Here is a 14,492-nt window from a genome sequence, read left to right as displayed (position 1 = left end):
GCGATGATGATGCAATGACAACGACGGCGTAACAAAATCACGACAATATTATGATAAAAGCGGAATCACTACGACAAAATGTTGGTTATAGGATGACTACGACCGCATGACCGCGAATCGTCGTCGACGACAGAGTGACAATAAAGGCATGACGACAATGAGATGACGACGAAGGAGTGACGATGAAGGAACGAGGATGACAGCAAGACGACGAGGGCTCGAAGTAGGTGGCGTGATGACGATATGATAACACAGTGACAGCGACAGAGTCAAGAGGGCCGAAGGACGATGATGACCTGACAACGCAGTAGTGATCAGAATGACATTAAGGCTGTAAAACGACGACCACAGCTTAACAATGATGACGCATTGCTGTTGGAGCTCACGTCCGCGCTTACGTTCGTTGCCAGCACACCTCAGGCTGCCTCGATTCGCACTAGATCTATGGTTTTTTTTCAGTATGGACGTTATAATGGCCAATCGTGCAAAACTATTACTAGGAGCCAGCAGGGATGACAATGGCCCGACAACAACATTACTTTCAGTGTGACCCACCCTAGAGCTGTTCGGCAGAACAGCAGACGACATCAGGCTGCAGCACCAGCAAAAAAGGTCAAAGGAAGGAACAAAGAAAGCCGGTATAAACGCGCGAACGCACTGAACGCTGGCTGTAAGCTGGCGGGTTTATGAAGGCGGTTTATGAAGCTGACCGGCGATACCCTGGCGGGACAAGAAGCTCTCGTCCGCCAAGTATACGTCCAGAAGCCGTGGCCAGTCGAGTCCTGGAATGAGCACACCACCCTCTCGACCTCAAGAGCAACATCCTCGATGGTCCAAATAAATGCTTTCTCTCTCCTGCATTACGAGAAGCTCAATTTGCGATACGTCTTAAATAATTAATCATGCATTACTCCAAGCACGCGTGTGTAAATTGATGCACCAGTTTTCGATAAAGTAGGGTATCAGCGTATTGTAATATTCTGAGAACTACTTTCTTAGTGATAATACATGCCGGTTGAAATAATTTTCTTGTCATTCGTGTCTATTCCTACGTATAGCCACTGTATGCGCGTTTGTGCATTGAAACAGAAAGAAAGCAGGTGCGTTTCATACCGGCTTCTCGTCAAAGATTTCTTACCTGAATCACGTAAGACGTGAGCTTCTGGAGATCTCTGTCAACGTAGAATGGCAGCAAAGTATAGATAGGAATGTTATTAAGCACGTCAGTACAGTTTCCTATACCGGTAGATATATTTCGGTCTGCAGAATATATAGGCCACTGACCAAATCCTGAACGATTCATTATTTTGTTCAGATCTTCAAGTTGATCTTCTTTTTCCGGAACTTCTGTGAAATTGAGAGAGAAGGCAGAGAAGAACTGGTTTTCTAGCCAGACTTGAGTATCGCCAGTTGTGATACACAGGGTGCCCCAGGTATTATGAACCAATAAAAAGAAAAAGACTTATGCACTTATCGTTTTGTTTGCTTTCGTAAACAAAACGCCTTCTTGAGTGGCGTAGGACAGATACAGGAGGAGCACCAATTCATTTTGTCGCACGATTTGGGAGCGCGTGTCTAGAAACTCGTTCCAGCTTCGGAATTCCCTCTAAGTCGATTTGCCTTCCAAACGCGCCGTCTCGCATTCGTAAGTTGCGACATGCAGCCTACATTGATTAGTTATAACATTATTAGTGAAATTTCCTTTATTCAACTATGCAATCCCCTTTTACATGCTAGCATTACTTGCCTCGACGAGTAATACAGATCAAGGAGTATACTTGTGGTATCTGCTACCGACTATTTATGAAAATTCTATGAAGATAAAGAAAAATTAATATTTGAAATAGTAGTTGAGCTGCCGGTGCTTTACGCCACTTAGGCGGAAAACAATGCGTTTCGGACATTTTACATTTTTGTTAATGTACTCGTAATTTATGTTGAAAAAAAAAGCGCTGCCTTTATTTTTTGCAATGTCTTCACGACATTTAGCTCAGCGTGTCGCACATTCTTCAGCGCCTAGAGTTGACCAGGTCTGCCCTTCTTTATCACTGGTGACTACGTACTCGTTACTGGAAAGCGATTCTGAACTCCGCTAGCTCTAGCAAGGGAGAGCAATTATCGAAAAATTGCCATTCGCGACACTGACTGTGCTTGTCTTCAGCTGGAGGCTGCCATTATTTTGGTGCTCATGATTTAGTCACAGCTGATTAATTTTTTTTACGGCTGTACGGGAGTTCGTAAGAGTAAACGTGCGAAGCCCGTGAACGTACGTATGTACGTACGCACGCAGGTGCACACGGCATTCATGCGAGTAAGTATATGTAGACTCGCCAGCGACAGAATTCGGATCGCAGGGATGCCGAATTATTATGTTATTCAGACGCGCAAACAGAAATTGACGAGCGCACTGAAAAGTCTGCAATCTTAAGTTAGGAATGCAGAACTCAACTTCAACATGCATTCCTAGGCACATTAAAAAAATATCTTTATAGCGGAATCTCTGCTCCGTATATTTTTCCTCTGGGAGCAACTATATCGGGAGTGCAAAAGGCAATCAATTTTAATAAATTGTTGCCTTTCAACAGGTTAATTTCAGAACTTTAGACGTACCGACACAGGCATTGTAGGCAGCAGCAAGCTTGTCCGTTATATTTTGGCACTGCTCTACGAGCGTCATGTTTCCGAATATATCTGGAAGCAAAGAAACAAACACGCAAAATTTGCTCGAACGAGTCGTGAATGCCCGAGCCTTTTCAGCACATGAGGACAAAGATTTTCTCGGCTTGTGTACAAAGAGAGTTCACTGCACTGGCTCGTACAATTATAGCGGCAATAAATTTACACCATGGGTCAGAGTTGAATGTGCAGTTTCACGTGAGCGCGCTGGGTGTTTTGTTAATACAAAGTTTGTGGTTTATGATGTTTCGCTTTGGTGCCTCCCTATCAATAGAGGGAGATAGATGAAAGGGTGGTAGGAATGTTAACCAGTCAGCAGTCCGGTTGGCTGCCCTACACTGAGGGAAGGGAGATGGGGAATAGAAAGAAGAGAGAGAGAGAGAGCGTAGAGAGACCTGAAGGGAAAGTACTACAGAGCCAAAGGTGCTCGCACAGGCCAGACGTTCTCAGGAATCACAAAACTGTCTTCGCTGCCTTCTGAGCCGATGATCGGTGGGGACGGTGTTCTAGTATTGTGTGTTCATTAAGAGCACGATCTTCTAGTTTTCTGGATGCGTTGGACGTACATTGTCATTGCGCTTTAAACTAAAGACAGTGGCAAAATAGGAGATCAATCTCCACGCTGTAAAAAATCTCAACGTCCTAAAATCCACGAACCTATGGGCGCTACGTATAAGAAACAGCATGTTCCAATATATAACATGGGCAAGTTTGATAGGTAATTAACGCATGGGGATTCATAAGCTCACTTAAAATAGTTGTACATGTGCTTATTTTTTTTTCTATGGGGAGCTGAGCTTCCGATCTACTATCGAATGTTCTAGTGCTTGATCCAAAGCATAGTTCAGGCACAGTTTCAATGTGCCAATGCCGCGTCGTGATTGATAAGGAGACGAAATGTTCTACGCGAATAAAACCAAGTGCATGTTGTTTAGTCCAGTCAAGAAACTGCCGGTAATGTTTAGTCACTGTCATTCATTAAGTAAATAAAATAAATTAGCTAACATTTTTGTTGTTGTCCTCCTGTAAAGATGCCAATTAGGAGTTGTAGAGAACCGTAAGATGCGTGAAGAATGAAGCGCTTCCAGCGAGGTACATGTCGCCAGTTTATTCTACCGTGAAAATAAAGAAAGACCGCGAAATAGGAGAAATAGGTGACTTGTGACTGGGCCGAGTGGAGGCGACCACACTGCGTGTTCTTTCCACGATGCACGGAAAACTCCTGGCGATGCATGCATATCACGATCCAGGGAAAGGAAGTGCTCGGCACGGTAATCGTGAGTTGAACAGCTTGCTCTCTCCCACTGAGACTGCTTGATGGCGCTGCTATTCCATGCGTACAGGCACGCATTCACGTGGTATTTTTCATTTCTCACAGGTTTTCTCTGTTTGCAAGAAACAAATATTAGAATTCTGGGGTTTTTACGTGTAAAAACCGTGATTAGAATACGAGGTTCGCCGTAGTGGGAGGGTCTCCGAATTAATTTTGACTACCAGGGGGTATATAACGTGCCCCCAATGCATGGTACACGGGTGTTTTTGCATTTCTCTCCCATCGAAATGTCGCCGCCGCGGCCGGGATTTGACCCCGCGACCTCGGGCTGAGCAGTGCAAGCCGGAAAAAGTGGACACGTGACCTTCAAATTGATGGAAACACCTCATTTTGACGTGTCTTACGATTCTCTACAGTCGCCTAATTTGCATCTTCCTAATTTGAAATACTAAAACAGTTTGATAATTATATTTACTTAAATAATCTAATATAGGGAACTGCAATATTACTGGCGGTTTTGCTAACAAACCACTTAACATGCACTTGGTCTTATTCACGTAGAATGATGCACTTTTTTTAAGAAAGAAAGAATGCAGGGGAAGACAGGGAGCTTGGCTAGCGTAAGTACCAGTTGGCTACAATGGTCTGGGGAAAGGTTAAAGGGAAATAAAGTTAATTGAAGAAACAAAAAAAGTTACAAAATTTGACACAATAACGAGAAGGTACATGCTACAACTTTCAAGGTGTTTCGCACGATTCACATATCCTTAAGAACTTGAACCCCACATTTAAACTCGGCGCATGATAGCTCGGACACCTTGATAACAGATTCCATTTTAGTCGTATTGAGCGCTCGACGAATAAACTTCATACTCTCCTGGCAGATTTCACGTTCACAGAAGTTTAATGTGTACAGGGTGTCCCAGTTCCCGTTAGCCAAGCTCTTAAAGCTGAATTATAGGGTATACGAGGACGCACCCAGTGGTATTCTGTCAGCGGTGACGTACCCCACCAGAAGGATTAGTCTTTCATAACTGCACTACCAATAATTAGATTAGATTAATTATTGAATTTCTTAATTACTAAACTCAGGGCGCAAATTTTGATAGAAAAGTAACAGTTGTGGTTTAAAACACTCGATACAGTTACTTTTCAGTGTGCTATGCCTCGCGTGATAATTTTTTCCGCGTTATAACGAAAACTCTCGAAGTATAGGAGGAGGAGAGGAGGAGAAGGAGGACTAAGGCTGTCCTACGTCGCTGCTGACAGAATGCCATTGGTTGCGTTCTCGTATATTCTATATACGGACCAACTGCAATGCATGCTCACTGACCTGGAGAGGAAAAGCAGAAGAGTGGGTCTAAAAATGAATCTGCAGAAAACTAAAGTAATGTTTAAAGGGCCCCTGAAACGGTTCGGACAAATTTTGTAGGCGCGTAGGGTACAGCTTAAGTAGAACATTCGCACCACAATTTAAGTGAAGCGTTACGTATTAATGGAGCTGCAAGCGATTAGAAGTTACACTCCTCCCTAGCTATGCTTTTCCTCCTCAACTCGCTCGCCGAGCGAGCGGCGCTAAGCTCCGCCTTCACTGGTTTAGCGTCACGATGCGACGTCACATCGCTCACTTCCGGTTGTTTAGGAGCACGCCCCCTCCCGCGCGAGACCTCTCCGCTAGCCGCTTGGCCGTCGACCGAGGGCTATCGAAGCAGCGTGCGTTGCGAGCATTCTGTCGTAGCGCCGAACGTGTCCGGTGCTCCGCTAAAAACAGGCAAGCTGGTCATTTCGGCAAATGACTGGAGGCATAAACTCAAGCTGATGAAGGAACTTTAGCGTAGACGTACGTGAGCAGCCTGATCGGTCTGCACGGTCCAGACACTTGCTGGCGCAGCGCTTAACCAGTCAAACAAAGCGCTAATATTGCTCTAACCAAGTGTAAAGCATTTTAAACATTTATAAATCAACGTGTTGATGATTACACTCCTGCGAAAAATACACACCAGCAGCAAAGAATACACTTCGTTGCTGCTACTGTGTATGGTTGAGCTCTGTGCCACCAGGTGGCTGCACCGTGCAGACCGTTCACATTTGCCCTTCTGCTCATCTCGTGGCTCATCCCGGCACAGTCAAGCGGCCAGACCCTGTCCCCTTGCGCTTGCGTTTGCCCTAATACTGGACTCGCGGTTTGCAGGTCGCCAGGTTTGCAGTCCACAAAGCAACAAAGTCGAATCATAGTGCTCGCGAAAAGACTGAGACCGACTCTGACCGCGGAGCTCTCGTCAAAATGGAGTACGTTGTAACACAAGCAGACGACACTTGCTGTGTGCCGGAAGTGCTGAAGTGTACTAAAAAACTATTCTTGTGTATTCTCTTTAAGTTATTTTCTTTTTACAAAAACAAAGTAACTAACATTCCAACTATTACGAGCATCATTTGCTCACCATAAAGTTGGAAAAATTATCGACCACGCGCCCTGGTCAGCCAATCAGATAGCGCGCCCATGTGACGTAATATGGGTTATTTGCATCATATGGGTAGGGGTGGCTTAAAATTCCGCCGAGCAGTGCGCTGCGATCGGCAGCGATGGGTATTTTTAGAACCTTATAATAAATTACACGCTTTACGCAGAGCACTTAGATGCATCAATTAATGATCAGAAGAACCTACTCTAACGACTCAGTACGTTTGTAGAAAATTGCCAAAATCGTTTCAGGGTCCCTTTAACAGTCTCGGAAGAGAACAGCAGTTTACGATAGGTAGTGACGCACTGGAAGTGGTAAGGGAAAACATCTACTTAGGGCAGGTAGTGACTGCGGATCCGGATCATGAGATTGAAATAATCAGAAGAATAAGAATGGGCTGGGGAGCGTTTGGCAGGCATTCTCAGACCATGAACAGCAGATTGCCATTATCCCTCAAGAGGAAAGTTTATAACAGCTGTGTCTTACCAGTACTCACGTACGGGGCAGAAACCTGGAGGCTTACGAAAAGGGTTCTACTTAAATTGAGGATGACGCAGCGAGCTATGGAAAGAAGAATGATAGGTGTAACGTTAAGGGATAAAAAAAGAGCAGATTGGGTGAGGGAACAAACGCGAGTTAATGACATCTTAGTTGAAATCAAGAAAAAGAAATGGGCATGGGCAGGAGATGTAATGAGGAGGGAAGATAACCGATGGTCATTAAGGGTTACGGACTGGATTCCAAGGGAAGGGAAGCGTAGCAGGGGATGGCAGAAAGTTAGGTGGGCGGATGAGATTAAGAAGTTTGCAGGGACGGCATGGCCACAATTAGTACATGACCGGGGTTGCAGGAAAAATATGGGAGAGGCCTTTGCCCTGTAGTGGGCGTAACCAGGCTGATGATGATGATGATATTCTATATTCTATTTTTCAAGACCTCGTCTACCGTTGGCTAGGGCAGAATGTATATGGGTGTCTCACGTATCAGAGTTTCTTGCAGTTCATCCAACAGCAGGTAGAAGGTCCCGGTACTCGACTTGTCCTCTGGTATTTCGTGGTTCTTCATCCACCCGCCGCAGGCGTAGGAGTAGAAATCGTCGCAAGGCTGGACGCTCGTGTTGAGCGACTCGTTTATCAGCTTTGCTGGAAAGCAAATTGTGGCGCTAATGTTTTTGTTAGAGCAAGTCTTGAAATCTAGTCGGGTACCATGACCTTTTGTATTCTAATAAACGAGCCATAGATAAAGTCTTTAATTTTTGGACGAGCCACGCGACAAGGTCGATCGCATATAATGCGTCGGTTCCTATATGGTGCACTACATTTCGTTCACTAAAATATTACACAGGTATCTGTGGTTGGGTTCAAACACTGCCATGTTTTAAAAACTTTCATTATTTCAAACATACGAGTAGCTCCTAAACGTAACTTTACTCACTCTGAATACGCGGATAATCGCGTGCCGAATTCTTTTTCTTAAGTAAAAAAGAAAGTGACGTTGAGTGGCTCAACGTACACCGAGGTCCATGAGAGTCACCGCAGCAGGGGGTGACTACGGAATAATTTCGACCACTTGTTTTTCTTTAAAGTGCACCTAAGACCCTTTTGTGATTTCTACCCATCGTCAGATTGCCGATACCGCGTCTGGGAGTTGAACCCGGCACCTCGAGCTCAGATGTGTCTAATAATTACCGTGTTTCAGGGGTACGATTATTCAGGTCTTTTACCGTGGAATTATTGTGGCTTATTTGTCACTTCTTCTCCATCGCGGCTTTAGAGATAGCTGTTAGCCGCAGCGCGTTTCTTGTCAGCTTATATTTCACGTGCATTTTAGAATTAAACAGTGGTGCCTGATTGGTTACACAATTATTATTCGCCGTGGGGCCAGTCGATTTCACTGTGTGCGATATGTACAGGGCATCTTTTGTCTTTCCAAACATTCTCGACTTATTTTAGATGCAATTACCTGCAATGTAACTGTGGGTGTTTTCTTTAGTATACTGAACTTACATTTTAAATAACGCATACCAGAGAGTAAGAACGCACATAATGACACCTTGGAAGCCTTCAACCGAGAAAGATGCGGGTGAAAGCTCGAGAACGGTATACCAGCGAACATAAACAGTCACCACAAAGCTGCAAGTGAGTTAAGGAAACGCCAGTAGATCATTTTCCCCTGCGGCGTTGGCTGTTGGCGCATCCAGATGGGTCTGAATCGCCATGTGATTAATATTCGGGAGTGAGCTTGTGAAGGAACTCTTTACTGTACGTTAAAAATCCAGGAACTTTGTGAAAAAAGAAACGTGAACAGCACAACTTTATGAGCCTAGGATTAACGCTCTTCTGGCCTTAGTTGGACTTCTGATAAATCTAATTTCTTCAGATTACGTATACAGACGCATGCACATGCACAAACGAACACAAACACACAAAAATTGCTTCAGCGCATGCCAAGTATATTACCTCGTTCGAAACAGACGGCTTCACAACAAACATTGTACTTTCCTAGATGGGAAATTCAAAAGAACGAACACAGGCATTAGTAACAGGAACTGGTATTGCCACGCGTGCATTGTTTGACATTTTGCCAGTGACCACTTCCACCAGATTGCTGCTGCATCGGTTTATTGTTCTAGCTCAAGTCACGCTTGCGGCCCCTGAAGCTTCGTGAACATTGCTATGAATTCGACAGAAAGTTAGGCGGGTCTGACCAGATAGCTCGCATGACGCATATACTGCAGCAAAATTATCGAACCTGCATGAGTGTACCTCTGTTCTGCATAAAAAGGTAATTTTCTACACAATACATGAACGTATATTGTCGGCTCACAGCCATCACACAACCAGGCCGACTTCTTAATGAAACGGTGAATAATATTGACGGGTTCTTTGATTTGCTGTACTTTCTCTGATTGAGCCATTCGGTGTGCCACTCAGGGCGTGGCCATTCTTGGGCTGTTCCGCAGAATCGGTACGTCACACTGGTGCGCAATTTATAGGCACAGAACCTTTAAATTTTGCTTGCTACATGCCGTACGTTTCACCGCATATGCCTGTCATCACGATTCTTCCCTCAATAAGCATCAAACATAGCCTTTGCCCATGTGACGTCGCTGCGTAGACGTATCATAGAGCGCTTTCACCTGAATTGGAGTTTGCACTTCGGCGTGCTTGTGAATGATGCAGTTCCTCAACTAAAAAAAATCATCACCCAAGCACTCCGTACAGATGGTTAACCAGCGTAGCGGAAACGAGCGGCCCTGGATTTTATCACTAGATTAACTCCGACGGTTCATTATACGACTGCTTGGTACGTTGCCAAATCCTCGGTACGCAGCTGCTGCTTGCGCTCGGCTGCACCAGCCCGTTCTTGTGCCCGGGCTGCAACATCGGCAGAGCATAGACAAGCTGGTTCCCGGTTATGGTCGCGGCGTTGCTGATCAAAAGCTGCCCGCTCCTTAGGAGTACGTGTGACGCGTGACCCACACACTTCGGAGCCGGAGAGAAACTGCTGCGCGCGCGCTCGGCTGCGACGGAGAGCAATGACGTGACTACTGGCGCAGCCAGTCGCGCGCCTCTTGTCCTCTTTTTTACTTTCCTGCGCGTGCGCACAGGATTGCACCAAAGGGGTTCTTGGCGTAGAGTAGACAGACGGACTGACGAATCGGCTAGCCATATACAGCTTCGCTGTAAAATTGCATGACAATAAGGTCGGGACTTTTGTGGTCGATAAACAAGCATTCAATGAGATTACAGGTTGCATACGATGAAAGAACAAAACTGTGCTTGTGCAGCTTTTAATTAAACGCTTTACTTTTTCTCGCTTGGTTTGCCACCCGTTGAGACACGAGTATGAAATTACATAAAGCATGAGGGCCCGTTTCATAGAGATACTACAATAGTGACTTTTAAAATGTGTCGTCCGTAATCCTGAAGCTTTGCTTCGCGTATATATATATCAAGGTGTGCGTTGGATCTGCATATTTCTTTTATTTGTTATTTCATACAATATACCTCTGATACACTTGTTGCATTTCTGAAGGATATTAGCTTCACACGAGCGGTATACCGTAAGGAATAGATAATATAGAACAGCCACCCTGCAGATTCGCAGTTCGTGTTAATTTGGATGTTGGGAATGGGTGGGAATTACGTATTGAAACTAATAAGTTCTCAAAACACGTTTATTTTGAGTGAACTTGAAATTTACTCAAGTTTACTCAATTTACTCCATGAATCTTGCTGAAGCAGGAGTCACGGACTGATGCTGCATGACAGCATTGCCTTTCTAATTCTGAGCACTTTGCCATAGTCATATATTTTAAGTAACCTTATATATCAGTTCTTATTATGGCGCTATACAACACCCTCTTTACTGAATTCTATCGCGCAATCATCAAACCATACCTACAAGTTTACCATCATCATTCGCAGAATTGTTTAGCAGGTATGTCCTCCTCAAGTATATGCATAGGTATGTCCTCCTAGAGTATATGCAAAAGTAACTTACACGGGATTCCAAAATTAAGAACGGGGCTGAGAGATTGTTTAGCACACTGTGGTTTCAAGTTTGTAAACGGGATAAGGTGCCTCAGAAATGCTCGCCAACGTTTCGATAGGAGGACCTATCTACGTCAAAGGCGGCCTCGTCATCATCGGCATGTTAGTTTTAAAGGGTTAGTGCAGTGACGTCACGTGCGGGTGTTGTCGGTGGCGGTTGGTTATAAAGCGAGAAATTTCTGAGGTAATGTGCAGCCTGACGTCTGTGAGCTTCGTTCCCAAGACGATGGGACAAGAGCGGGAGAGTGGGAAGGCGGGGAGAAAAGAAAAGAAAGAAAAAAAAAACACCCGGGCGACACCAAGACGAAAGAAAAAATCTAAAAGAAAGAAGGGGGCATGGGAGGGCGTTGGGGAAGCGAGAGGTCAGGGAGCATTCAGGGGTGTCGTTGGCAGCATGTTTTTGTAGCATTATAAGAGCCGGTCAGGCGGTCAGTGCGCGAGTAACACAAAAGACATCCCCCCCCCCTAAAAAATGACTGACTTGAGTAGCATAGCAGCAATACGTCGAGTAATATTGAAATAGATAAGATGGCGACAAGGAGTCTGCGGTGCAATCTATGGGGTGACTGAAAGGCAGCGGCATGATCTTTCAAGCGGCATTCTTTCAGTGGCATGATCTTTCAGCCCCAGTCGCTCAACGCAGGTGTCGTTACGGGGGCATCGAGAAATGGCGATACCCTGGGTTGAGGCGTTGAAAAAAGCATTTGATGTCTGGGACTTCGGAATGCGTTGACGACGGTGTTTCAAAAAATATATTTAAAAAAAGGGAAAGAGAGGGGGGAACCGAAACCGGAATAACAAATAGGAGGGTGGCGTGCACAGAAGCGGGCGGGGGCAAGTGTATGGAAAAAGGGGGGTCGTACTGTTCATATAAACGTAAAAACCAGAAAGAGTATAATAAATTGAGTAGTAGGCAGAAAAAGATTATCGGAATGGAAGAGTAGGTGAGGTTAAGAATTAAGATTAGCTGGTGGCAGAATGTGTTCTGTGTCTTGGTTGATGATATGGGATGTTCAGATTTAAGTTACCGCTTTTGAAGATTCTAAGTAGCCACGTGCCAAATTAATTACCGTCGGGTGTGGGCAATTAAACTTGTGCATTAGGTATGATTCCGTATACTTCCTTTCGCGAGGTGAACGGGAATTTGTTTGTGGTATGTAGTGCCTTTCTTTGTCAAATATATGACCATGTTCATTAAAGCGGCTGGCTACTGCTTTAGGTAAATTGTGTTTTGTGTCCGCGCGGTGACCGTTGAGTCTTGCATGAAATTGTTGTCCAGTCTCACCTATGTGTTGTTTGCTACAAGCGGCACATTCTAGACAGTAGACTACGTTTTCGATGTGCAGGTGAAAGCGGAAGTTACCTTGTGGGCGTAATTTGACGCTGTACTTTTTACTGTAGTAGTAGCTCCAATATGCTTGCATGTAGAACACCTGGGGCGGCCAAAGGGACTGGTTCCCAACTTCCTCTATGTCTTTAGTTTGGCATGCACAAAAATATCTTTAAAATTAGTGTTTCGTCTGTAGGCTACTCTGGGCGAGTCGGGAAAAATCTTATGTTTCTGGTTTCTGATGAGAATTGGGTAGTATTTACTGAGGATGTTATTCACGTTTGGGAGTGCGTTTGAGAATTTAGTAGTAAGAAGAGGCGTTGTTGTTCTTGTGATCCTCGGGCGGGGCTTGAGGACCCTTGCTCCATCAAGTTTGGTTGCAGCGGTGTAGGCTATTTGAAGGTCACTGTTTGGGTGGTTCCTGTTTGATAGGGTTTCTTTAAGTTGATCGAGTCTATCTATGTAGCCTTGGTCTTCAAGGCAAATGTGGCCTAGTCGTGTGGCTTGGCCTTTAAAGATGCGTTGTTTGCAATGTCTGGGATGGTGGCTCGTATATTTTAGGTACTGTTCTTTGTCGAAAGGTTTCCTATACAGTGTTGTCTTTAGCCCCCCATTATCAATGGTTATTGTGTCCAGAAAGTCGATGTGCTTAATTTAGGATTCTGATGTGAATTTTATTGTTGGGTGAAAAGAGTTTAGAAATGCTACATATTTATTTAGACTGTCTTGACCATGTCCCCATATTATGAGTATGTCGTCTATGTATCGTAAGTGTGTGTGGGGCTTGGCAGTGCAGCGCGATAGGAAACTTGTTTCAAGAATTCCCATAGATATGTTCGCGTAGGTTGGTGCAAAAGGCGTACCCATGCTTGTACCATGTATCTGTAGGTAGTAACTTTCCTCAAATTCGAAGTAGTTATGTGTTAGAACGAATTCAAGGATAGCCAAGTAGGCTTCAGTGGAGTGTTGATAATTGTGTTTAGACAGAGTTTGTTTTATCGAAGATAAACCATCAGGGATTGGAATGTTGGTGTACAGGGCCGTGTCGTCTAGTGTTGCGAGAATTGTGTTGTGGGGTAGTGTGCCTTTAGTATTATTGTCCTCTATCATTCTCAGCAGGTGGGGCGTATCTTGTACAAATGACGGAAGTGCTTTTGGCAAGTCACCAAGGTAGTGGTTAAGGAATGTGGAGATGCTCTCTGTCGGGGTGTTGTTGTTTGATACTATCGGGCGACCTGGTACAGTAGCGGTGTATAGTTCAATGGATGGAATTTTATGAATTTTTGGAAGAAGGTAAAAACGCCCGGCAATTTCGTTGCTAGGTTTAAGAAATTTTGCATTCTGACGGTGTTATCAATTCATCAGCGAAAAATGATTTCGGCCTGTTGGTAATTGTCAGTGTGTAGGATAATGTCGGATCGTTATCTAGCTTACAGTAATGTTCTGGGTTGTTTATTTGTCTGCAGGCCTCGTGCTTGTATTTTTCTTTGACTATACTAAATGACTATACTTCCACCCTTATCTGCTTCCTTAATAACAATGTCATTCCGGCAACTAAGATTTGAAATGATATGACTCTCTAACGCAGTTAAGTTTTTACGTGGCTTAGATGTCTTGGATCGGCTTATAATTTCTTTAGTGACAGTTTTAAGGTATATGTCAAGTTCTATGGCGTGTTCTTGTTCGGGAGTACAAGTGGATTGGGCTCTAAGTGGTGTCGTCCGGGTGTCTGGTGTGTCTGCGAAAAAGTGTCTGATACGCATTCGTCGGGAGAAATCTGAGAGGTCCTTGTGAAGCTCGAATTTCTTTATTGTGTTGTTCATGAAACAAAAGTTTTGGCTTTCTGAGTAGGCCTACTTATTTATTATTTTTGTAACACTGTAATGTATGCAGAATACTCATGGCGCTCTTTGGTTAAATGTGGCCCTTGCACAAGAAAAACCTACAAATCATCATAATCGTTTCGTACAATGGAAGACTAATTCTGGCCAGGTGATAGATATCTGCTGAACAGAGTGCGGTTCAGAACAGGACAAGAGACGACAGGCACGAGAACTGAGTGGCAACCGGAACGTTCATTCGAAATTGAATGCTTTGGGGCTGACCACGCGCAAGAGAGCAAGAAACATTTAGAAATCACGCTCGAGGCATGACGACTATTCTTTGGGCAGATATATCGACAGTCCGCTGACACG

At 44.5% G+C, this 14,492-nt stretch overlaps 1 protein-coding gene across 3 annotated transcripts in view; it reads right to left on the bottom strand.

Annotated features, from left to right (window-relative positions):
- The window catches only part of LOC135901931 (neprilysin-1-like), a 58,554-nt gene extending 49,264 nt beyond the window's left edge, over positions 1-9,290 (bottom strand). For 2 of the 3 annotated variants that reach the window (XM_065431772.2, XM_070525259.1), the window contains exons 1-4: positions 8,871-9,288; positions 7,392-7,553; positions 2,611-2,691; positions 1,139-1,347 (exon numbers count right to left, since the gene is read on the bottom strand). In XM_065431772.2, the coding sequence (XP_065287844.2) occupies positions 1,139-1,347; positions 2,611-2,691; positions 7,392-7,476 (375 nt within the window). In that variant the 5' untranslated portion in view covers positions 7,477-7,553; positions 8,871-9,288. Of the gene's footprint in view, positions 1-1,138; positions 1,348-2,610; positions 2,692-7,391; positions 7,554-8,870 lie in introns of all 3 variants that reach the window. The other variant, XM_070525258.1, reaches the window with a different exon arrangement.
- Between the last annotated feature and the right edge of the window lie 5,202 nt (positions 9,291-14,492).

Source organism: Dermacentor albipictus, chromosome 9, assembly GCF_038994185.2.
Source record: "Dermacentor albipictus isolate Rhodes 1998 colony chromosome 9, USDA_Dalb.pri_finalv2, whole genome shotgun sequence".
In the NCBI taxonomy this organism is placed as follows: Eukaryota; Metazoa; Arthropoda; class Arachnida; order Ixodida; family Ixodidae; genus Dermacentor; species Dermacentor albipictus.
The sequence above is the reverse complement of the archived record's forward strand: the minus strand, read 5'-3'. Positions and strand labels throughout refer to the sequence as shown.